Source organism: Gracilinanus agilis, chromosome 1 (assembly GCF_016433145.1).
Source record: "Gracilinanus agilis isolate LMUSP501 chromosome 1, AgileGrace, whole genome shotgun sequence".
Taxonomy (NCBI): domain Eukaryota; kingdom Metazoa; phylum Chordata; class Mammalia; order Didelphimorphia; family Didelphidae; genus Gracilinanus; species Gracilinanus agilis.
Genome location: NC_058130.1, coordinates 396,795,830 through 396,822,585, shown reverse-complemented (window position 1 = coordinate 396,822,585; position 26,756 = coordinate 396,795,830). Strand labels below are relative to the sequence as shown.

At 34.8% G+C, this 26,756-nt stretch overlaps 1 protein-coding gene across 1 annotated transcript in view; it reads left to right on the top strand.

Moving 5' to 3' along the window:
- Nucleotides 1–26,756, top strand: part of DCC (DCC netrin 1 receptor) — a 941,371-nt gene that overhangs the window by 372,369 nt on the left and 542,246 nt on the right. The window contains 2 exon segments of the mRNA XM_044681552.1: nt 5,942–6,096; nt 10,526–10,646. Of these exon segments, the coding sequence (XP_044537487.1) occupies nt 5,942–6,096; nt 10,526–10,646 (276 nt within the window).

Genomic DNA, 26,756 nt, shown 5'->3' with positions numbered 1-26,756 from the left:
GGACAATCTAGAGGAACTTATGAGAAAGAATGCTATCCACATCCAGAGAAAGAACTGTGGGAGTAGAAACACTGAAGAAAAACATTTGCCTGATCGCATGATTTGATGGGGATATGATTGGAGTTTTGGTGTTAAAAGATCACTCTGCTACAAATATGAATAACATGGAAATAAGTTTTGAACAATGATACATGTATAACCAAGTGGAATTACTTGTCAGTTCCGAGAGCGGAGAAGGAAGTGGGGTGGGAAAAATCATGAATCATGTAACTTTGGAAACATATTCTAAATAATTTTTTTAAAAAGATATTAGATTCTTACTTTCTACATGGAACCTTCTTGGCTGCAAAATTATAGAAATTCTAGGATTTAGAATATACTAATTCATAACCTGGGTCTCACTCTTCTGATGGTTTGAGAACAAGAGGAGTCATCAGTTACTTTCTGTGAGAGAGAGAAAAAGAGAGATTGTAACTTTATCAAAACTGAACCATGATGGGGGCAGCTGGGTAGCTCAGTGGAGTGAGAGTCAGGCCTAGAGACAGGAGGTCCTAGGTTCAAACCCGGCCTCAGCCACTTCCCAGCTGTGTGACCCTGGGCAAGTCACTTGGCCCCCATTGCCCACCCTTACCAGTCTTCCACCTATGAGACAATACACCGAAATACAAGGGTTTAAAAAAAATTAAAAAAAAAAACTGAACCATGTTGACCAAGCTGTGGCATGGATGCTGGGATGGCATGGAGAAGGCTGCTCCATTCCCCCTTTATATAGTGCCTGAGGATGTTTTTTGCATGCTCCACCCCTCTGTCTAGCCATCCAATGCCAGCACTTCCTCTGCTGTCTGGGGTGGGTAGTTAGGGGTGAGGGGCTCACAGGACAGGTGATCTCAAAAATGTTTGCCTATGCTACTATAGAGTTTGGGAATAACTAAAAGTAAAACCTAGCTCCTGATATCAAAAGCATAATAATCAATTTGTGGAGATGATATGCCTACCATGGCAATCTGCAATAATTTATGGAGAGCTGCCCTCAAAGCCAGGAAGATTTGAGTTCAAGACCTCTTTATGATATGTAATTGTATCACTGTGGACAAGTAATTAAATTTCTCTGTAAGTACTCTAGAAAACTCATTAAGGCTCAAATTGCAGAGAAGGTATAGCTCTCCATTGTTAGTGAATATTTCCTCACCCAGAAGTTCTATATATCATTGAAGTCATAAGTCCAGTCTCCATGCCTCTTCCTTTAAGAAAACTAAACACACAAAAAAGAACTAAAAATGATATAAAGTAAATATTAAATGCTAAATAACGTAAACAATTAGAACTACAGAAGTAGCCAAGGTTGAGTATATTTTTAGTTAATCTATTATCCCATACTCAAAACTCAGGGTTATCTTTGAAACTTTCCTCATCTTCACTTCTCATTCAATCAGTCAACAAAACCTGTTACTCTAACCCTTTAACAATTCATATTTGCCACTCTATATCCACTGACTCTTCTGAATAGAAGTGAGGAAGGGATGTTAATAATTAGGGTGCAAGTTAGCAGGCTATAGGTTAAATGTGCTTCTTGAAGAAAAAGGCTTGGCAGAAAATTGTTTTTCAACAAAACAAACATAGCTATGATGCATCAAGACAGATTCCATTTGACCTGCTTCCCTGATTGCTAAGTCCCTGGCCAGGATTGCTACTTCTGAAAGAACCCCAGACATGTTCACTTTACTTCCAGATGAACTCATTATGCTTACTCTCCACCTCCTCAGCATCCTTTCTCATTTGCCCTCTTTCCAGCTCTCCTTTATAATTGATTCTTACCTATTTCAATATAAACTCCTTAATAATAAGGATCACTAGGGGCAGCTGGGTAGTTCAGTGGATTGAGAGCAAGGCCTAGAGACAGGAGGTCCTAGGTTCAAATCTGGCCTCAGACACTTCCCAGCTGTGTGACCCTGGACGAGTCACTTAACCCCCATTGCCTACCCTTACCACTCTTCTGCCCTGGAACCAATACGCCGTATTGATTCCAAGACAGAAGATAAGGGTTTCTAAAAAACAAATAAATAAATAATGAGGATCAACATATTTTCTTTTTTGTGTCTCTAATTTATAGCAAGGTGTCTGGCATGTCAAATAAATGCTTTATCCATCCATTCATCTGTATTTTTATTTCAATCTTATCTTTCTGTAACCCTGTTCCAAGGCCTGTCAGTTTGGGATTCTTCTTAATGGTGGAATTGAATGCTTTGTCCTTCATGAAGCACATGGAGGTGCTAGTTAAGGAGTGAGAGAACTATAGGCTTCACTAGTTGGGGCTCTTCAAGCCAGAGTTCCTTTTGAATCTTCCTTCAGTACTCTTCCAACTAGTCTCCTTTCAGGACTCTTTAAGGATGTATCCTTTGGGATCGCTCAAACTCAAGTTTTATTCAATTGTAGGAGAGTTCTGGATTCAATGCAAATCTAAACCTGATGTTTATATATATATATATATATATATATATATATATATATATAGTGTATTACTTTTTAAAGTCATTTAATACTTCTAGGTCTCAGTTTCTTCATATTTGGAATAAGGGAGTTTGGCTAGATAAGAGAACTGAATTGTTAACTCTGGAAGATTAATGAAGGATCCATGATTTTTTGAGTGTGGGAGATGTGGGTGGTTTGTTTTTGGAAAATATAACTTTTTTCAACTTTCCCAACCCTTGATAAATAGTGGTGGCTTTCTTAGTCTCCTAAAATTATTTTGGCATAGTCATTTGGAGAAGGTATGCAAACTCATGGGGAATTATATTTCCTATAGAAAAAAAAAAGGGGGAAATGGGAAAAGAAAGAAAAGGTTGCCTTGATTTGCGCTCTCTGAACTTGGTTTTAAATGCAANACAGATATATATATATAACAATATATATATAGTGTGTATTACTTTTTAAAGTCATTTAATACTTCTAGGTCTCAGTTTCTTCATATTTGGAATAAGGGAGTTTGGCTAGATAAGAGAACTGAATTGTTAACTCTGGAAGATTAATGAAGGATCCATGATTTTTTGAGTGTGGGAGATGTGGGTGGTTTGTTTTTGGAAAATATAACTTTTTTCAACTTTCCCAACCCTTGATAAATAGTGGTGGCTTTCTTAGTCTCCTAAAATTATTTTGGCATAGTCATTTGGAGAAGGTATGCAAACTCATGGGGAATTATATTTCCTATAGAAAAAAAAAAGGGGGAAATGGGAAAAGAAAGAAAAGGTTGCCTTGATTTGCGCTCTCTGAACTTGGTTTTAAATGCAAGCCAAAACCTGTGAATCTTTAGTCTTTTTGAGAATAACAATAAGAGTTAAGCAAGTAACCATTGCCCCAGAGTGAAGAACAGGCAGCTAAGATTATTTAGTGGACCCTCACCCTTGAACTTTGCGTGAAAAAACATAGGAGGCTTTTAATTCTTCCTAATCATCTAGCAAATAGCTTCATAGTGCACGATAAGATCTCTGCTAAATACTCATGATGCAAAGATGAATTGTCCCAACACTCAAGGAATTTGTGATTTAGTACAATAGTACCTGATGTTCATATAGCATTTTGAAGACTTCAAAGTGCTTTAAGTTTATTAATTCATATTCTTACAACAACTCTAGCAGGCATTATTACCATTTAAAAGATAAAGAAACTGAGGCCCATACCAATTAGTGATTTGTCTGTCATCACACAATTTCAGAGATGGAATTCAAAATCATAATTTTCCCAACTAGAAAGCATCACGCAGACATCATTTGACTTTTTAATTATATCATCTTTAATAATATTGTTTGTTTTCACTTCATATTTCCTTAGAGAACTGATAGGGTCAGAGTACATATTGAAGTATTTTTTCACATTTTTTTCAGAACATGTTCTGAAATGATTTTGAAATGAAATTTTTACATGAGTTCATATGTGTAATGTGTATTGCATTTCTTGCCCTTCAGTGTGGGGTGTATGTACAGGATGATGTAGAGGTAGAGAATTTGCCTTTGAAAATGAAGGAAAATTTAAAAAGAAAAACATATAGTAAATTTATGTTTCTCTGTATATATGCCTATATGTTTATATGTATATATCCTTTCTACTAGCCATCTTTGTAAAAACTGTTTGCAAAGTGACAAAGGAATTACAGAAATCTTAAGCATATGCATTTATATGTGTATATGTCTATACATGTATATATACATATGTATGTATATATACACATACATATATAACCCTCAGCTTCTAGTATAGTGCCTTTCTTGCACGGAATTCTCATCAGTGAAAGAACTGGAGCCAGAACACATATCTCTTGATGCCCAGGACTGAGAGTTTGCTTCATATTATGCGACTAGCTGTGAAGTGTGTGTGTATGTGTCTGTATGAATGTATTCTATGTATCTATCTCATTTGCTCTTTCTATATATCTCTATCTAGCCAGACATGCAAGAAACATAAATGCATGGATATTCATGCAACATGTGCTTTCATACATACATGTATCTTCATATAGGTCAGGACACATCCATACGTATGCATGATGTGCAAGTCCATACATATATTTATTAACTATACACATCTCCAATAAACATATGTATTTTTCTATATGAGTACATCCAACATAATACAATATACATATACACATGTGCACTATATGTGCATAAATACACAGATATATACAAAGTAAATATTTATACAAACATACATATACATGCATGCTTGCCTGTACATGTGGTAAGTATATGTGTGTATATTATATACACTCCCCCATACCAGTCATTGAACCTCAAAAAAATATAAGCTTAATAAAAAATTATATAGATTTATTGAATACCTGTAGAAATATAATACACAGCAGAGGAAGCAATTGTTGAGGCTACATTGATGATAAAAGAAGAGCTTTTTTAGTAATTTTGAATAAATGCATTTATGGAAGCCATTGTATAAAGCAAATAGAAATATAATCAATTAAATATTCAGCATGGCCCCTGGGAAAATGCATATGCATTTCCTGTGTGAAAAGAGATATCATGCCTATTACTTTAAAATTAATTTAATCTGGCTTCCCAGGTACTATGAATATTCAAAATGTACAATTCCTTCAAGATCCCATATGTATGAACATAAGCAGTCCACATTTTTTTTCCTCTTACCATGAAGGATTTGTAGATAGCACAGAATAAGCTTGGAAATTCATTAGTGATTTTTTTTATTAGCAATTTTCCTTCAATTGCAAATTTTCATAGTCATCTAACTAGAATTATGGTGATGAAGAAATTAAATTAAATTAGCAAATCATATACCATTCTATGGAAATAATGATACATAATGGTCATATAAGACAATGGGTAATTGTTAGAACAATAAGGATGTGTCCTGAGTAAAGATAATCCATCGTATTTCATTTTCCTTTCATCATGCACAGTTTCAACCAGGGAACAAACTCAGCCAAATTTCCATGTTATTGATGGAACCTTGGAATGCTTTAAGTATAAGCTTTCTTCTCTGCAGGTGTGTGTCATCTTCTGGTTCCTTGATTAATTGACATAAGTTTTATAGTTCTACTAACCTATTAGGTGTCCAGGTCACTTTTCTGCAAGCCATTTGGTTCTTAGAATGTTTATTATATACAATCCATTTTTCTTCAAAATTAGGTTTTTAATCTTTCCTTGTGGCAGAATACTATTAACTTCAACTGTTTAACTGCATTTCAGAAAATAAATATGTTCTACACTTGTTCCTGTTTAATAAGCTAAAGGTTTTGGGGATAATTTAAATTACAAATGTTTTCTATTTCACTGTAGTGTTCTCTTAGTTCAGGGAAGTCCTTAGCATTCAAGGTTTGCAGTCCAAGCCTTTTAATTTTTTTTCTTTTTTCTTTCTTTCTTTCTTTCTTTCTCTTTTTTCTTTCTTTTTCTTTTCTTTTTTTTTTTTGTCTTTGCAGTTCCACCATGGTTTTTAATTCACCCTTCAAATCTCTATGCCTATGAGAGTATGGACATTGAGTTTGAGTGTGCTGTCTCGGGAAAGCCTGTGCCTACAGTGAACTGGATGAAGAATGGAGATGTGGTCATTCCTAGTGATTATTTTCAGATAGTGGTAATTACATTTGTCATATTAATTTTGCATCTATTTTTCAAATTGTGTGATAATAGTTCTTTAGGTATGTGTAGATATGACTTTCTTGAGGAGCACCAGATCCCTGTTCTTGATTTTCAGAAGTGTTATGAAGCTTTCTTCTTGGACCAAATTAGAGTCCTAGAAAGAACATTATCTTTATTTCTTTTTAAATCTTTGCCTTCTGTCTTAGAATCTATATATTGGTTTCAAGGCAGAAGAGCAGTAAAGGCTAGGCAATAGGGGCTAAGTAACTTGTCCGTGGTCACACAGCTAGAAAGTATCTGAGGCCAGATTTGAACCTAGGTCTTCTTAGGTCTGGCTTTCTATCCATTAAGCCACATAGCTGCCATCAACAGAACATTTTAAATGATTTTTAAAGATGTTTTCTTCAAACAATCAATAGTACATGCAAGTGATCTGAAATAAACCTCTGTTGTTATATAGTAGCTTCAAACTTGATGTATCATTATCATTTTAGAGTTAGCAAGGAGAATCTAGTTTAGGAGGAATTAGGAGAAATCTAGTTCAAATTTCTTGGGTTATAAATGAAAATGGAGTCCCAGTGAGGTTAAATGACTACCCAGAAGTTACTCTGCTAATTAGTGATAGAACCAGAATTAGAACCCAGGTCTTTTCATTCCTAAATCTTTCTGTTACACTATGTTGTCACTTAGGTGTATTTCAACATAATTTCATAGTATAAATTTGCACGAAGAAGACATTATACTTAATACTGGGATATCCTTTCTCTAGGGAGATAGTCGTGATAACTCTTGGGTCTCCCTAAGCTTCTCCTATAGGGCCTTATTATAGAAAATTCTTATTCCATAAAAAGAGGCCATTAACAGAAAAGAGTAGGAATCGCCATCATTGTTATCATGATCATCATTGTCATCATCCTCATCCTAATGTAGCATGTGATTTTGGATAAATCTCAGCCTCTATAAGATTGTCTTCGGTAAAATAAGAATGAAAGTGCTGTCTTCTGCTTAATTCATTATCTTGTAAGCATCAAATGAGATCCTCTGTACTTAATAAACTTTTTGAACTATGATCATGAAAATAATAATAATAATAATGTGAACATAGACTTACAAATGGAAGAACCTCAGAGACCATCAAACTGAAAACTTGCATTTTACAAATGGCAAACTGAGTCCCAGGGATGTGAAAAGTCTTGTCCAAGATCAGACAGAGAATATATATCTGAGGAAGGATATGAACTCAAGGTCTTCTTAATCCCAAACACAGTTTTTTATCCATAGCAAAACCTATTTGATTCTTTGGGTTTGCAGTTTTGTTCTGGGCTTTACAACTTTTAAAATGCATTGCTCTGTAGTTTGGAATTCTAAAAATGGTTTAAGTAGAAGGGCTACATGCATTCATATATACATACTCATTAATTGTGTATATATGTACATTATATCTATACATGAATACATACATACATAGATGTATGTCTATATGTATATTTCTCTCAGTAGCTTAGCCACAATTCTTTTTGATGAAAGTCATCCTATCTTTATTTTAAATCAGGTGACAAGATAGCAAGAGATCTGCCTTAAAAAGTCACATACTGGAACAATTAGACAGCACAGTAGAGCCTGGAAATGGGAAGTTCTGAATTCAAATTTGACCTCAGATGCTTCTTAACTTTGGGACTGGGCAAGTCAGTTAACCCCAAAGGCCTAAGCCTTATTGCTTTTTCCCCCTCGAAATCAGTACATAGTACTGATTCCAAAACAGAAAGTAAAGGTTTAAATTAGAAAAAAAAAAGGTTAGACAATCCTTCATTGTTTTGCTTAACAGTGAAATGCACTTTTTAGGGTATTCATTTAAGTAATTATTGAATAGTATTTTTACATCAAAATATACAATTTCAATGAAAATATTTTTCTATAAAAGAATATGTTTTTAAAATTGGAAAACAAATGAATGCTATATAGTCTGATCACTTAATTTATATATGAGCAAGTTGAGATAGAGAGGGTGACTAAATACATTTGCCTGAAGTAGAGAAGAAAGTATAACTAAAGAAAGTCAAGATAATGAATTAACATAACCTCTGGTACATCTTAAATGTGTGACTTTAGGCAAGTCACCTTTTATTTCATCTTTATAACTGAACATCATTATAAGACTATGTCATTTTCAAGGCAAATGTCAATATGCCTTGACAGAGGGAATTTCCTTTCTAGAATTCCCTCTATTAATGAAATCAACAAAGTACAAAAGCAAAACAAACCCAAGTGGCTGTTGGAAAGAAAATTAGTATCCAGGTCTCCTTATTCTCCATCTCTTATTCCCCTCTTACTATATACAACTATGTTACTACTAGAACTACTGCTGCTACTGCTACTACTACTTTCTACTATACTTACTCCTACTCCTACTACTCCTCCTCCTCCTACTTACTACTACAACCACCACCACCACCACCACCACTGAAATATGTAGTTACTTCATTCTATCCTTCCAACAACCCTGGGAGGTAGATGCTATTATTATTTCCATTTTATAGATAAGGAAACTAAGGCAGTCAAGTGACATGCCTACAGTCAAATAACAAGTATTGGAGGCCATATTTGAACTCAGGTCTTCCCAACGGTATGTCCAGTACTCAAACCATTGTACCACTTAGATGCCTAGACAATATCATACTTCATTTAGGTTGCCCTAAACCTTCCACACACCATGTTTTTCATTTGTTTGTTTGACCCTCCTTGCATGTGCATTTGGTTTCTATATGACATTCCAAGGATTGTAGGAATCATATCTCCATTTTTCACCTTCTTCACTTGCCTTTTCATTTTACAATAGTTAGACTTTTGATTGATTTTATATAATTTGATAGGCAGAGAGTCATGATGAAAAAAGTTAAGTTTGGAATGTTTTACAACCCATTAGTTCCTTTAAGTGCACTGTTGTTTGCCCTACGACAGAATTAAAAATGGTCTGTCATTGGGCAATTTGAAATGTGCTGTATAGGCATACAATATATGCTGCTTGCATATAAAGCAAATTGCTGGGTGCCCTTAAGGACACATGATAAAATGTAACATTTGTTTTCTGTACAGTTTGAATAATCTTTCTCCCTGCATGACTCATTACTGCCAACCCATTTAAATGTCTACAGTCTTAGGGAACAGGAAAATAAAATGCAAAATTCCTGTCTCAAATTCATTGTATATTTAAAAAAATATTTTCCCCAAAGGCTTCAGAAATCTAAGTGTCATTGACTAAAGTGATATATGACTATGTGCCTCTGACAGTGCATCTAATATTAATAGGAACTTTTATGAGAACTGCCAATTAGAAATTAGCCAGATGTAAGAATTTTATTTTAGTTGGAAATTTGCTACCTGATACAGAAAACAATTAAATATTCCCTGTGAGAGAATTTTTTTTCTCTTAATGACTTAAGGGAATGTGATTTAGCATGCCTTAAATTTACACAAACAATGCTTTGACTAATAACTAAAATAAACTGAGTTAAGTGTGAATTAAAAACAATCTTCTGGTCACTATATAATTTTTCCACATGTAAAAAGAAATGGATTTGCTTGCTACATGGGCTTATGTTCATGTAGTTAATAATTTTTCATGGAAGATGCACAATTATTAGAAACTTGGTAGCAGAAACTTTTTTCTCTATATTTCCATAAGCTGGAAAATTGAGGATGATAGATCTTATTAAAAAAACCTATTACACTATGAACAAAAGGATATATAACTGGGAAAAGTGAATGAGTCATGTAAAAATGAGGGAGAGTCAAAAGATAGTCCATGTTCAATACTTGTAACAATTTAATGTCAGGAGAACCAGAAACAGGCCACCAGAATGTTAGCCCACTCTGTTGGCCCCAGAAAACAACCAACTCTAACATTCCTTGCCAAAAGAAATAGAGATTACTCCATATTCTATTTGTTTCACTGTTGTGTTCTCTGCCTTCCCCAGTGAAATACACACTCACCCCCCCACACACACACATATACATACATACACACAGAGCAACTGTTGATATTGTTTTCTCTTCACCTTTGGGGGTGGGATAGCTACTAAGGCATGCCATAGCTACAACTTTTTAATTATTACTCCCTTGAGTAATATATGTGCATACACACACACACACACACACACACACACACACACAAATTGTATGTGGTTTAATATAGCCACAGACGCAAGCTAATAAGCTTAATTTTAACATCAGATAAGCTATGTTCAGGAGATAATTACACAACTATTCAGATTTGTTAGGATGTAAGTGAAGCTAAGAGTCAGTGAGTGCATCCTCTCTTGCAGATTCTTTAGGGAACTAACAAAACTTGGTGAAAGTTGATATTTGGTGCTGTTTTTTGTTATTCTTGTTTATAAAACATCTCAGTCACCTGTTCTTCTCCCTAGGGTGGCAGCAATTTGAGGATCCTTGGAGTAGTAAAGTCAGATGAAGGTTTTTATCAATGTGTAGCTGAGAACGAGGCTGGGAATACACAGACCAGTGCCCAGCTAATCATCCCTGAACCTGGTAAGAAGCTGAGCACATTTGGAATTCTGTCTGTAATTAAAATGATTAGTATTTGATTTAGAAAATCTGAAATGTTTCTCACATCTCTCTCAGATCCAACTGAAAAAAACTTTTCTTCATGAAATTTGGGAGAAACAAATAGTTTAGGAAGTGTCTCCTCAGACCAGTTGGAGGGGAAAGATTCAAAGGAAATAGCATATATCCTAAGAGAGAAATTGTTTAGGTTAATGCCTTATTTCTAGGTTTGGAGATGTTTTTGTTCTAATGATTGAAGAAGGAATCTTGTTTCATAGTTTCAAATGATTAAAAATTGATAGTTGTTAAAGATCATTTTTTGTAAAATTAATTTCAAATTTGTGTTATACATGCATAACATTTTGAAATAAACTGCTTAGGAATAGTGGAATAATAGAGAAATGAAGCCAAAAAGAATGACTCTTAATTCAAGGAAGAGGAAATAGAAATTTTCTTTCATTTTTGTCTAAACATAGTTTATGAAAGAACACAAATCATTAATTGTAGTATGTTTTGTGTAACATGAATTTATTACAGAAATTCTGAATGTTTTCCTTCTTGGTTTTTTTCTGCTGATAACACTAACAATTCAATTATTCTTGGCCTTTTTTCAAATTAGTCTTTTTAAGAAGTAAGCTAAATATATTTAAATGATGGCTTATTGCCTTAGATGATTTTTTAAATGAGAATATTGAACACTCAGATCCAATGCATTCCAAAGCCAATTACTTGAGACTCATCTATAATGCTTACACATTTGATTTTACTCATAACCCCCTTTCTTTTATAATTGAGAGTAGGGGAGAATACATTCAGAATTGTAATACAAAGGGATTTAAACAGTCTCTGTTGGATAAGACAATGTGCCACCATTTAAGGTTACTATTTTATCTGAAGATTCTATTTTAAAATTTAATGCATGGTTCACTATAAGTTACTATGTGCAGATAAATATATGCTTTAAAATAAACAACAATAATAATAACTGGGGGGGGGTAGGAAGAGAAACTTTAATAGGACTATTTCCAACCAATCAAAACTATTCCCTTCTGCATATTGACTCACTGATGAGGACTTAGGGAATCAGATTGGCACATTTTCCCCTCAAATTGACTTACACACAGGAAGCCTCAACACAGAGGAAAACCACAGTCCAACAGGTAGCTTTAATACAGAAGCCAGCATTCAGCTTGGACTCTTTGATTATTTTTCAGTAGGTATAAGCCTGGGGGAACAGTGCTACCCTTAGCAGTAATGTAGTTTAATACATTACCAGAACCTGCCTAAAGGAAACTGGATAATTCATTACTTCTTCCACCTAGATGTTAAAATGCTGTCAGTAAATTCTGTACTCATGGTCAGTGTTTATTATGTTTGGCATTGGATTAGAATGAAAGTAAAAGAAAATGAAGACAAAATCCTAAAGGGCTGCAGGACACCATTGTAACTGTCTACGTTTTCCCCCTTATAAATGATGGATGACTTTTTCCTGGCTATTTAATCAGATCTTCAAACAATGCCACTCCAATTCCTCTGAGATGTTGAGGAGGCCAGCATGCACAGATGGTAGAGAGGAAAGCTATACATATAAATTAAGTGATGGGGCTGACCATGGCGACGAGAACACTGCCTTCTCTTTTAAAAATTGGTCAATAAATGGCCACCATATATATTCAGGCACAGTGTGAACCCTGCGTTGCCCAGCTGTTCAGTTTTGGCCTGTCCACAGGCCTCTGACTGAGAGTTACCCCTGGCAACCCCAACAATCTGTTCCTCACTGAGGCCCAGACAATGACCTATTAAAACTGGCATTCTGTGGGGGTTGGTACTCAGGAAGGACTCATGAAGTTTCAATATTCTCTTTTATAAACAGTTATCAACTCCCTTTTTTGGAAACTAGTCATTTCGAGAAAAAAAATAACATCCTATTTATCACTAACTTGATTGAACTGCTTTCTTCCTTCTCTTGACAATGCTCTGTGAGAGTTAAAGTGTTATCAATTCATGTACTGTCACAAGTAAAAGAAATAAAGCTTCTTACAGGTAGAATTCAGATACCCTCCCACTCCTACCACCCATCCCCATCACTTTCATTCCTTAAAATTATATTATGCTCAGGCTTTGAAAACCTGGTTAATAATAGAGAGCTTCTAGCAATTTGAGAATGAGATGCACAACGCGAGGTTCAGTTCATCACTACTGTCAATGTAAAACTGGTATAAGTTACCATGAAAGAGTCTTGATTTTTTTTCTTTCTCTCCTCAGTGCTTAGTATAGTCTGTGACCAACAGAAAGAACTTACTAAACAGTTTTTTGGTTGATTGATCAAAGAGAAGAAGAACTATGATACTGGTCCCAAAAGTCAGGGAAATTTTAAGCTATTCAATCTATTTCTTAAAGCTTTAATTACTTTTTACTAAAGCTTTTCCTAAGCTGTAGTAGCTTAAAACTGCACTAAGACTTTTAAAGTCTTAAAACATTCAAGCTTTAATAGCTACAATCTGAAATTAGACTTTTTGGACATACTGCATGATTTCCCTCCTTTGCTAGACGTGATTTCCTTGGTAAAGAGAACTCTTAATGATGAAAGTCCTACTCCTAATGTATATTTGTACCTACTTTACAATATCTATAATTTAATAAAGGTTCTGTGGAGACACTGAAAGTTTAAATGACTTGCCCAGGTTTTCACGATCAAGAAGAAAAGAATCAGAGGAAAGACTTGAAACCATTTTTTTTTTGACTGTGCTCTTTATAACCTATGTCAAAGTGCTTCTACTTGGCATTTTAATGTTAATCATGCAATAATGAATTGTAAGTTAACTGTGTGCCTTTGGTCATTTCTTTGTGTAACTCTTAGATGTACATTAGTCAGCAATACTCTGTGTTTGTATAAGGAATGTTTATCCTGAAGAAAATTGCTGAGAAAAGTAGTACTACTAAATGTGATGTGATGGGGATGAGCAATAGAGCCCAGGGAAAGTACTTATGAGGATGGAGGAGAAGATGAAGAGTATGGCAAGTCAGTACAGACAGGAATCAGGAAAAGCGGGGACAGTTAGGAAACTGGTGAATCAGAGGACAGATTATGGGGATATTTGGAGTTTGAGGCAGAAAACCAGAAATCAACAATTGAACTCCATACTTGATCTGTAGTGAAAGGCATCTTGGAACAGCTGGAGTGAAAATTGTAGTGGCAGGAAGTAATTCTTGGCATTCAGAAAGCAGCTGTGATGGGATGGAGGCTAGGCAAAACAATTTGAAATTAATACGGAAAACTAGTGAGGACAGAATTGGAATCCAAGTTAAAGGTGTGAAAGTGTTTTATTTCCAAAACTGTAAAAAAAAAAAAAAAAGGCTTTAGGGAAAAAAGTCAAGTGATCCTAAGAGCAGTAAATCCTATTAGAAAGCACTACCAGGTTGGCCCATGAATTCAAGTTTATAATGTAGCAAGTCATGTTCCCCAGAGTAACTTATAGTGCGTGCTTCTCACTTTAACAAGAACATCCTTTCATGCTGGTGTTATCTCCATTCCCCCAAACCACTGTTATGATGGAGTTCTACTGTACTGGCGGAAATATATTGCTTAGGCATTTAGAAAACTGTGAATTGCTATCAATTACCTGTCCTTCCTTAGAAAGGTTATGATTAAGAATGATGTTGAATTTTGTCCATTATAATAAGATGGTACATCACATGGCCTAGAATTAAATAAAGTTATTTAAGGCCAGGCTTTAAGCTTTAAGGCACAGAAAGTGCAAAGTCATATCTCAGTTTTTTTTTTAATGTACTGCCTTATCAATTTAAAGAGAAAAACTGGAAAAAGCAAAGGGCAAGAAGCAAGTATATAGGCACCAACTGACTTTTCTGACTGAATTAACTGCCACTAATTACAACATTTCTTCCTGAATGTTGATTTTTTTTAACATCGTAACTTCAATGGATTGTGTGAGGGAATGAATAATTGCACAATTAGTCTTAACACTTCAAGATCTGTTAGGATTTAATTTGCCAGCACAACAGCACCAAAGCCACTATGTGAGAGAATGTAGAGAACACTAAAGTGTTATACTTCCTAATTTGGCATTCGTTACTGGCAGACAATTAAGTATAATTATCAATTCTTACTGTAGGAAATGACTATGATTTAAGGCCATCACTGTATTTGATATGGTGGTAAGACTATTCTCTAACGTTGTAGTGACACCTTTATACATGCAGATGCAGTGAATCAAAAGTAACAGAAATAGGGAATTCTGTGTCCAGAGTGAATCAATTTGCATGGACTTTTCAAATTTGTCATAGCTGAATTAAGGTGTACTCAAAAATCATGGGGAAGCTTTTTAAAGAGTTTTAACATTGATCCAATGTAAATCTTAATTATAAAATAAATAAACAAGTTCTAAGCAGAGGCAATTATATTCAAATATCTTCTAGTTCCTCGTAGGTTCCTTTTTAAATATTTGCACTAAATAGTCACTTTAGACACTTGTGCAGTTAGATTGTTATAGTCATAAATCTCTTCTGTTATTTATCATAAATGTCAGTTTTAATTTTTTAAATGAAACTGAAGAGATTTTAAAATTCTGATCCTTTGTTATTTTCTTTTGTCTTCAATCACCTTTAAGGGGAAAAAATTTCCTTTTCCTCAAATAAAGTTTTATATACTAATCAAAACAGGTTGGTTATTAGACCTGGATTTACCATTTGACTTCTGTAATCCAGATCAAAATATTTTCAGTTTGGTGATTTGGTAGATCTCTTTGCTTTTACTGAATGGAATAGTGGTGGGACCAAATAGGGTAGAATAGGGGGGAAAAAGTCAATCATTTGATCACAGAAAATGCTCCACAGTTTTTTTCTTGCTTTTTTGCTGAGTCAGACCTCTTCATATACTATTCTTAATTTGTTTCAATTTCAGTAATGTTATACTTTGTGTTGACTCATTTATGTGATAATTGTGAGAATGCATTGTAGTTTCTAACTTTAAAAGACTTCAGTGACACCATGCTAAAGTTTAAGGAAATCAACTTGTTACTACAGTACATTGTGAAAGGGAATTCTTTATTCCCTTTTTCTATTTTGAGTTAATCAATCAAGAACTTAAAGTACCCTTACTTAAACTGAGTAAGAGAGTTCACAAGTCATTTACTATAAAAAGTTCACACCTCCAAAGGCCACAAGTACTTTCCCTCCCTAACTCCCCCCAATGCTAGGCAAATTGGGAAACTGTGATTTGTTCCTCTGAACTGGGGGAGCAACAGGAAGTTACATGGAAAAATGGATATAAAAGGCAAGACTGAAAAGAGGGATGCATTCCTTGGCTCTTGGGAAGGAGACTTTCTTGGAGGAGAATTCTGCAAGATTCTACCTTGGAGGCTTGCTGGGAGAGTGACTGGAGCTAAAGGAAGAGGCTTGTGTTGGTGGAACCCTTGCTGAAGACCACTGCTGGGACTCCTGGCTTAAGCAACTACCAGGACTCCACAGGGAGACTGGGACTTGATGGAGCCCTTGCCATGTGGTGAGCTGGACTTCTTTGGATAGAAATTATAGGATATCTAGTTAGGCAATATTTTCTACTTCCTTCCTACATTTCTCTCTTTTATTGTATTTCTATTAAACTAAATTGTTAAAAGTGGCTAACATACTAGACTTAAGAGTTAATTTTATAAACAGTGACCACAATCTTATATTTTTTTTAATTCTTTTTTTTTAAACCCTTAACTTCTGTGTATTGGCTCCTTGGTGGAAGAGTAGTAAAGGTGGGCAATGGGGGTCAAGTGATTTGCCCAGGGTCACACAGCTGGGAAGTGTCTGAGGCTGGATTTGAACCTATGACCTCCGGTCTCTAGGCCAGACTCTCAATCCACTGAGCTACCCAGCTGCCCCCTTATTTTTTAATTCTTAACATTTAGTCAAACCAATTTTAATTTTTACAACGTTGAGTCATGTCATTATTAAAACAAGATGAAATAATTTTCTCTTTCTAGACTAAGGGTTATTATGTAGAGAATTCCCCTGGAATTCTGGGTGAGGCTGTCCCTGTATCTTTGCAGGGATTCCATGCATCCATCTCTACATAACAGGGTTTTCTTCCATTAATAATAAGCTAGATTACCCACAAATTTCTATTTCTTTTTCCAAGTTCTACAATTTTTTTAAAAAGTACATATTCTGGAGGTTTGTCTGCATTAGAAATGTGGTTTAACTTATTATGGTATTTGTAAAGTAATTTCTTTGCTTCTCAGGGACTTAGTGATGTTTTTAAAGCAGTACCTTTGCGACTACTAGCATGTCATCATATTCCCACTTGTTTTGTCATCCTTTGTAACAATTTTAAAAAATGATGGCAAATGATAAAGTAAGATGAAGGACCACCTAGATATACAGTCCTTAGAATGCAGAAGGACATCATAGAAACTCGGAATTAGAACTAGAAAGAATCTTATAGACCATACAAGTCAATATCCCAACTTTACAGATGTAGAAGCTAAGGCCCAGAGAGGTTAAGTGAATTGACTAAGATAATTTATTTATATATATATATATACATAAATACATATACATTTATGTAGTAAGTGACAAAAGTAAACTCAAGTCCATAAATTCAAAATCCAGTGATCTTTCTGCTATATCTCCTAATTGTTTTGAAGTTTCCAATTAGAATGTTGGCATATTCATATAACACCTCCAATTTCAGGTGATTTTTTTTTCTCAGCATGATACCTTGTGAGCATGTAAGCATAATTTCATATGTAAGAGGAGGTTAAACAAGGGCTGAATTTCTGAAAACTGTGGAACCTGGATGAATTTCTCCTGGCTTCATGAATAAGCAGAATCCTATTAGGAAAGGACAGTTGGATCTCATAATCATATAATACATGCAACTATACATTAATGTATGTTAATTTTAAAAACGATTACTTATTCACATAATTATAGCTAGATATATTTGAGTACATAAACATATGTACATATGAATTCATATCAGTGTGTATGCATAGATATACATAGATATATTTATATTTGCACAGGGAGACACAGGCAGATAGGCAAACAGACAAAAACTGGGCTATTAACTCCTGACTGATCAAGGAGTTTTCACCAAATCACTATATAATTGAAATTAAATGTAAACTTTTTTGTAAAGCAAATAGTTCAGTAGCAAGAAAGGTTAAAGATATAGACTATACATATGCCTCATCTATATATGATGAAAACTTTCTTTGAAGTTTTTTTCATATCTTTTGTTTGTTAAAGCACAGTAAATTTCCATCTCTACTTCTTGTGGACCCTCTCTTATAAGAAAGGAAATAATTAAGGCAATATCAAATGACCACAGTTCTGCAACATTTGGACCCCTTATTTTTCCTTCTTCTCAACCAAAATAAAAGACGTATTTCTTTTTTTTCCACCTTCCCCATCAATGTTTATTTATATGTGGAGGTTCCATATTGAGCCTCACTTTTAGTTATTCCTAGGCTAAATACATTTCACTTTGATGAGATAGGGAAGAGTAAAGGAAGTAGACTTTCCCTTTTTTATGACTAGAGCTTCAAGTAAAAGTATTCTATTAGTAGGTAGATAATGCTGACCAAATTCAGTCAATTAAATAGTCAACAAGCTTTTATCAAGCACCATTTATAAGCCAGGCAAAACCAATGGGAATACAAAGAAAGGCGAAGGACAAGTCCCAGTTTCAAGAACTATGTCTACTTATCAAATCTTTTATCAAAAGCCAATACCACAACTTGCCCTGGAGCCAAAGAAAGGGTTTTATGGTATTTAAGGAGAGAAGTTCTGAATTACCATGAGACCACTAGGGGAGAACCAGCCCTAGAATAGGGTCAAATTAGGAAAGCTCTCAGATGAAGTGGAGATGGAGTTGAGAGAGTGGAGAATAAAGGGGAGAGAGGGTGGAAGAAGCATATTACTTGATAGGTATCATATTTTAAGTAATTACCAAAATTTATAAGATTCTTTTTTTATAACAATCTTTAGAAGGAGGAAATATAAATACAGTGATCCCTCATCTCTCCCAGGAGTTACATTCCAGAGACCAGCGCAATAGGTGAAAATCCATGAAGTAGCGATGTTATATTTATTTTCTTATTTATATACATTTTTAAGGCTTCATAAACCCTTCCCACTCTCCTTTAAACCTTTTCTACACTCTTATTAACCTACAGTCACTGAGCCAATCAACACTCAGGATACAGAACATAGCACTGTGCTTGGTCACCTTTCATTCCATCAGCCAACAGTGTGCCTCAATAAGTATAACTCTGCAAAACAGAATTATATATATACATATATATGTATATATATATTTAAATTGGCAATATAATGAAGCCCCAATAAGTAAACCATGATATAGTGAGAGATGACTGTATCTGATTTTAGAGATGAAGAAACTGGCTCCAGTGATATCTAAATTCCCTTCTCTAACATTTTATGACTCTGATTTTGAACTTGATCATCTAATCCTCAATAAGATCTTTTAATGTTCATGATCTCTGATTGGATTTGGGAGTCATTTGGGAATCACTTCAGGGGGAGAGTATAATGATTAAAACAATGCTCATTGCAGTGTGGAGAGAGGAGAAGAGAGTTGCTCAGCTGCAAGAGTTAGAAGTAGTAAAACAAACAGCCAGAACCACAATAAAAGAGTCTGTTCATTCACTCATTTGTCAAACATTTATTATTTGTCTGCTATTTTCCAGGTGCTATATTGGGCACTGAGTTGAGTAAGCAGAAAAATTTACTAGACAATCTATTAAGAGAGAAGTGCTATGTAAACAAAGAATTATAATCAGAGTCTGATATGTGACCTGTGAGTGATACCAATTGCAACAGCCCAAGTGTAACATGAGCAAAGCCAAGATTTCAACAATGGTTTTATGAATAGAGAAGACAAGATACAATAATATAATAACATCTCCATAATATTCTGGAGAAAGAATTAATGGACATTGGTGGCAGGATGAATATAAAGAGTATATAGAGATTATATATTGAAGCTGTAAACAGCTACATTCTGATTGCTGTGAACATTTTGTGAAGTGATCGCACTATTTGACTTCACAATGCATATTTCCATTGGGCTAGAACCAATGACCATATTTTACATAATTGAAACTTGAAATAGTGCGAATTCAAATACATGTCACCACTTCCCAGGGTTCATTCTAATTGGGAGATACCCGTAAAATACAGAATTATTGTTCCTTTTTCACTCTCAAACTATCTGAAATTTTCTGGGTTGGCTGCTTTTCTTTTAAGATATGAGGTATAGCTAGATAGCTCAATGCATTGAGAGCCAGGCCTAGAAATGAGAGTTCTTGACTTCAAGTCTGGCCTCAGACACATTCTAGCTGTGTGACCCTGGGCAAGTCACTTACCCCATTGTCTACCTTACCAATCTTCTGCCTTGTTACCAATGCAATGTATTGTTTCTAAGATGGAAGGTAAAGAGTTAAAAAAAGCACTAAAGTGCCCCTTTTACGAATAATATTAAACTGAGGTCATTTGAGTCTGATATTAATTTATTTTCTAGATTTTCTGAAGGATAATTAATTCAATAAATGAATGCTTTGTCTACATGGCAATATCAGAAAGTTCTTTTCACTGATTTGATTTCCAAAACAATTGGATGATGAGCACTAGAGCAGGATATTTGGTTTCAAGTCATAGCTTCCATCATATATTATCAATGTGATGTAAAGAAAGTATTTCAACTTCTCTGACATACAGTTTTGTCATCTACAAAATGTGCATGCATTACCTACCTCACAGGGTTATCGTATAGAAAATGCTTTTTTTTACAATATAAAATGGTATATGCGAGTGAGCTCCTATTTTCATTTTTATTAATGTTATTTCAGTGAAAAAATCAATTGACTTAAATCATGACATGATTATATTACTGAATGATCCAGCCATTTTAGTTAAAATAAATAAATTCGATGTAAATGTCAAGATACTATCTAAAGGAAATCACTCCATTGAACACTAAATAATGAGTCATTGGACAAAGATTTCATATTTAGAATACCAGTGATTAAGTTAATCTGTATATATATATATACCCTAACAGGTGATGATTCTTAACATCTTTGAATCCTTTTTCTAGCTCTCCATCATGATCATTATAGAAGTAGAAGACATAATTGAGGGTCATTTACATTTTTTCTTGGTTTCACAATTTTCCAAGGCAAAAACTTTTATGGTTTAGTAGTCTGTATCCCAGTGATGAGCCTTTTTGGAAAAAGCTAAGTTGGAAGTTGGATTGAAGATTCAGTCTGTCACTAAAATCATATGTGAAACCTTTACAGCTTGGTAGAATTAGTGGATGATTGTTTAGAAAACCACTTCTGAGTCATACATTCAACATGTGACAAGCACTACATTGAGAACTGGGTATACAAAAATAAGAAGGAGATTATCTTTGACCTCAAAAAAACTAACTTTTTAACAGGAGAAGAGAGGATACATAGAGGAATGGTGGGTGGTCAAGGAAGAGAGTCTTCACTGGGGAAGTCAAATGGATGATGAGTGGAATAATAGGATAGTCTATTGACTCTAGCCTTTCCAGAAACATTAGAAGTGTTTATTTGATTATAACTATTTGTTCTTTTAATAAGAGGATTTGGGCAAGGGGAAGTAATGAAGGAGTCAAAGCTTACCATATTTTGGAAAAGCATTTTAAAACCAAAGATCACTTGTTAAGCAAACATTGGAATATAAATTGTGGGAGTGTCAAGTATCTTTATGACTGGTTAGAAGGACATACTAGGTGAAAAGGAATAGAGTGGTAAAAGTTTTAGCAAACAAACTTTCAATTGATGTTGTTTACTGTCTTTTCTTAACAGAAGTACAATGGATAGCCTTCAGAGCAGAGAAATAGATAAATCAAAATGGTGTCTGTTGGCTCTGGTTATTTTTTATTGTGCATAAGATAGAGCCAAAAATAGTGGGGAGAGAGTCAGAGAGTAAATGCTGAGGCAATTTTGTGCTAGTCCAAGTACAAGATGGACCAAGGATTTCTCTCTATATAAATGAAGAGAAGAAGGAGAGGATGCAAGGAATTTTACACACACACACACACACACACACACACACACACACACACACACACACACACGTAATTTTGCAATGATTTTGTGGCTTATGTAAATTATAGAGAAACAATGATGGTAATAAGGACTGAAGAGGGGAATTGACTTTGTCACAGCATCACAATTCCCTCCTGAGCTATGTGTTTTTTTCTCTCTCCTCATTGATAAGACCCATTCCCTTGACAAATGTAAAATATTATATATTTCACAAGACTGAGGGTGAGGAATTCCTGCAGTTTGTTATTTTTATATAACAGGGCATAGGAGATATACAGGAGCATGAGGTAATAAAAGTTCATCGTTTCCAAAACTCTCAAGACTGAAAAAATATAGATATGAAGTGTTATTAACATCTAAAAGGATGAAATTATCATCCTTCTCTTCTGTCTGTCTCTCCTGGCTGTGTTGTACATGTATCAGAGAACCCAGCATTTACTTAAAATAGGAAGGACAAGCTTTGGCTCTCTGCCACCTGGAAATAAAATCCATTTAATTTACCCTGACTATCCTTGTTATAGTGTTAAATATAGACTAAATAGTTTAATATGGATTTATGTAATGAGCTCACAAATTGATTTTGCAAAGCATACTTGGTTTAGGAAATAGCTGCTTATTCTGCCCCAAACTGTTTTGTGAACTCCTAGCAAACCTTTGTGATTTTGACTAACAGGAAATCTGAACTAGTGCTGTTGCCCCTTTTCTCCTCCCCCTATTTTCCCCTGAAAAAGGCGCCCACCATCCCAATCTGTAGGCTTGAAAACAATGAGCTAGAAACTGCAGTCATCTCCTAGGGGAGGCAGCATTCATTCCGGAGCAATGCTAATGCCTTATCTCTGAGTGACAGGGGAAAAATAGGCTCCCTCACTCTGTCTGTAATTCCCTGTCTTCTTCTTTTCCCTCTGTTCAAAAATAGTCATATGTACCTTATTTAAACATTAATTATTTAGCCTGGGCAATGTGCAGTTAATTTGTAAAATGAAATACCTTATAAGTTTGAAGATGAATCCAAAGAGGTACTTCTTCCCCCCAGCTCTCCCCCTTCCCCTATCTCTGGTGGCTAGAGTTAGATGTAATTGTAATTGGTCACTGGATGGGTCTGACACTGTCAACCTATCATTTTGGGATTGGATCCTGAGATTTGTAATTATAATGTCCTTTATCTCCATTTAAATTCTGCAGTGTCCTCACATTACTATTCCTTTCCTAAAAATGTGGAGACTTGGGAGTGGGGGCTGGGGATGTTTAGGAAAGAGAGCTTTACTTTCATTGAAATCTACACCTTTTCACAGTTATGTTCTATTTCTCTGAGGCACCTTAGACCAGAGAGACTAGCCATCAAGAATGGAAATTTACAATATCAGAGTGCTTAATCTAAAACCTGTCCTTGTCAGAGGAGAACATGTTGGTCCCCACACAGCAATAATGGGAATTTCACTATAGCACAAGGCTTAATCAGAACTCTCAACTGCCTTCCTTTTTAAATTATGCTATATCCTCATCAGCTTGCAGGGTTCTATTTAAATCTGGGGGTGATAACTTAAACATTTTAGAACAAAATGAAAAAATTGAATATTTTTCACCTTTATGTAAATAAAAGACATAGCATAGTGTGGTTTGGCCACAGGGAGGTACCCTTGAAGTCTGGAAAACCAATTCAATTCTTCTTTGAAACAAACTATATTTGGGATCAGGAGCAAGTCACTTTATCTCTTAGGGATCTCGAGCAACTTTCCGAGCCTCTAATTTTCAGGCAAGGTCCCCTGCACCAATGGAGTAAGTTTCTACACCAGGAATCCCCTACCCTGATGAAACCACAGATCTTCATTAAAATACCTTAAAAAGCATTAATAAATGCAACCTATTCATCAGAAAGTAGGGATTATAAGAGAAATTAGCTAATTTGTACCATAAGACATGTTTCCTTGAACCAAGCCTTCACACTGAATTCCAGATCTGGATAGTGACTCTGCTTAAACAGGTTCTCCTCTACTTCCAGGCCTCTCTCTCAAGTGTGTGTTGTCGTTTCCTTACCTAAGGCCATAATATATTCAGGCAAAATTCTTTTTTAAGAATTATTAAATTAAAAGACACAAAACACGTTTAGACTTGGTGGGATATGGACATATGGTGGTGTCTTAGAATTTTTTGTTAGAGGGTATTGTGATAGTGTTGCAAGTATAATAATACATATTGATTTACTTACCTATCTACAAAACTTTGTGGGATGATAGTGGACGCTTTTTTGGAGGATAACTACTGGTCTGAAAGTATTACGATAATTTTTAAAAGAAATTCCTTTCCACAAATAAGAGTAAGCTTCTTTGAATATCAAAATATAGATGTTTTGTTATTTTTTTTAATCCTAGTAAGATACTATTTCCTAACTTAGGCTTGCTTTATAAGATCAATTTCATGCTCTAAGGATACCTAATGACCTAAATATTTCATGTAACTTTCAAAAGTGTCCAGTGTGCTTTCTAGAGAATGTCACATTGTGACTTTTGATTACTCCCTTCCATTCACTCTATGTTCCAACCAAAATTAAGAAAACTATGATTCCCTACCACTCCTCTTCCCAGGGAATATCCAGAAGCCTTACTATATGTCTCTGTGCCAAGGATCATGCTGTTCTTTTTTCTTTGGGAATGTAATCTCTTTGCTTATTGAAGTACCCTTCATTCTTTAAAATCCATCCCAAAACCTATCTCTTCCAGTATACAATCCAACCAATTAACTATAACTTCCCCTCCTTAGAACTTGCATAATATTTTGTCTTGAAGCCCTTTAATGCATTTATATGATTTAATGCATGTTAGTTATCCAAGGTGGTTTCTTATCCGTGATAAACTCTAAATTTCCTGGGAGCAAGATCCATGTATTATTTATAAAGAGTCTCATCATTTGATGATAATATTGTAAGCAGGTAGTGAAGGACTGAATGAGTCTCCTTTTAGATAAGAGTTGGGAATCAAAAAATTCAATGCAAGTTAGACCACTGGAGAAATCTAATAATGTGACATTTAATAGGAAAAATTACCCAGGTTCTAGAAATCATTTCTACAAGTATAAGATGTTTGGTTAGCATTTTTCTTGACAAACAAACAAACAAAAAACAAAAAATCTGAGGCTTTTTTCCTAGTAGTTTGTAAGTTCACTATGGATTAGTAGTGTTGTATGGCAGGCTCTTAAAATAATGCAATTTTACTTTATTTTATTTTTCATTTTTTCCCTTTATTTTATTCTAGTGACAAATTTACACATAAGTTTTCTAAGGTCACGTGATTCATGTTGTCTCCCTCCCTTATCCTTCCCCCCTCCTGGAGGTGACAAGCAATTCCACTGGGTGATATGTGTCTTGTCACTCAAAACCTGTTTTCATAAAAAAATACAATTTTTAGGTTATATTGAAGAACATAATGTTCAAGCCTAGGGAAGCTATCACCCCACTGTACTCTTACCTGAGGGCCAAACAGGAAAATCCACAAAAAGCAAAATATATATCAGAGCATGGTTAACCCTGTGGATGAATTGCTCTGATCCTACAGTCTGGCTTTGGAGCCTGAGGCTAGAGCCTATGACTTGTAGATGTATATTAGGAATCATGGACCTAATGCTTGCCTATATTTGTGATGCCCTGACACCAAGGTTGGGAAGAGGAGGAGGCTGGGCACTATGATATACAGAGCAGGGGATGCAGATGAGTAGTGAGACTTTAGCTTTGTTGCTCTGATACCAGACTGAACTCAGTACACAGACAGGAATAACTAAGGCAAGAAGTACAGGCCAGGAATAATACTAAATTTCTATTATTCTAAACATGAAGAGCCTTCCAAGTAGCTGATATGGGATGGACCTAGAGCCTTTCAACTGAAGCTTCTATGTCAACCACCTGCAAAGCTGAGTCAAGAATTTACAAATCTCAGACTGGAAGGTCATATTGCTTAGGGTATACTGATGGACGTACAAGGTATTCAAGACAGATTCCTGTCTGTAAAGATTAAAATTAATATTCAATAACTAAGTATTATATTTTATAAAGTTCATTAATAATAACTAAAGTAAAAAAGCTAGCTAACCAAGCCATGGTCATGGGAAACAAAGGAGAGAAAGAGGCGGAGTTATAGCCAACTATATATAAAACGTGACCATGCAACTTGGTGGAGAGATTGAAAGGAATTTTGGAAAAATACCAAAGGAATTCTGGGGAACGTAGTTCAAAGGTACAAAATTCTCTAATTATACATGTCTTGAGCTGTTCCTACCATCTATGAGCAAATCATTAAAAAAAAAAAACACAGCTTAACCCAAGAGTCAAAAATAAATGGAAGAAATAAGGCAAGAGGCTTTTGGTTTTGTTTTTAAACATACAAATGAAATGACAATTTTGAAAGAAAGACTTGAAAAGCGAATTAACAGCTTAACAAAGGAGATAATAAACCTTATTCAAGTCACATATTCTATGAAAATAAAGAAAAAATTCCAAAAGTAGAGGGTCATTCATAAAGAGTGGTTTAAAAGGAAAGAAAGAAAAAAATAATAACCTGTGATTGAGGAATGCGTAAGAGAAAGACAAAGGAGCAGGAACAAAGAGAAGAAAAAGCATTAAAGTATAGGATATAGTGAAATACATAATTAATGATCATATCTATAAGTATAAATGGGATGAACTCACTTATTAAATAGTAGAGGATAGAAGAATAGATTAAAAAGCAGAATCCAATAGTATGGTGAGTACAAGAAACACAATTTAAGCAGAAGATTCCTGCAGTCAAAAGAAGGGGATGGCCCAATCTCAGTTATGCCTTAAATAAGCTTTTATGAAAAGGGGATAGATATCATGATCTCAGACAAGACAACAGCAAATATATACAATTAAGAGAAACAGGGAAAGTGCACTATGCTTAAAGGCACCATAGACAACAAATTAATAGAAATACATAGGTACCAAATAGAATAGTATAATATACAAGTTACAATT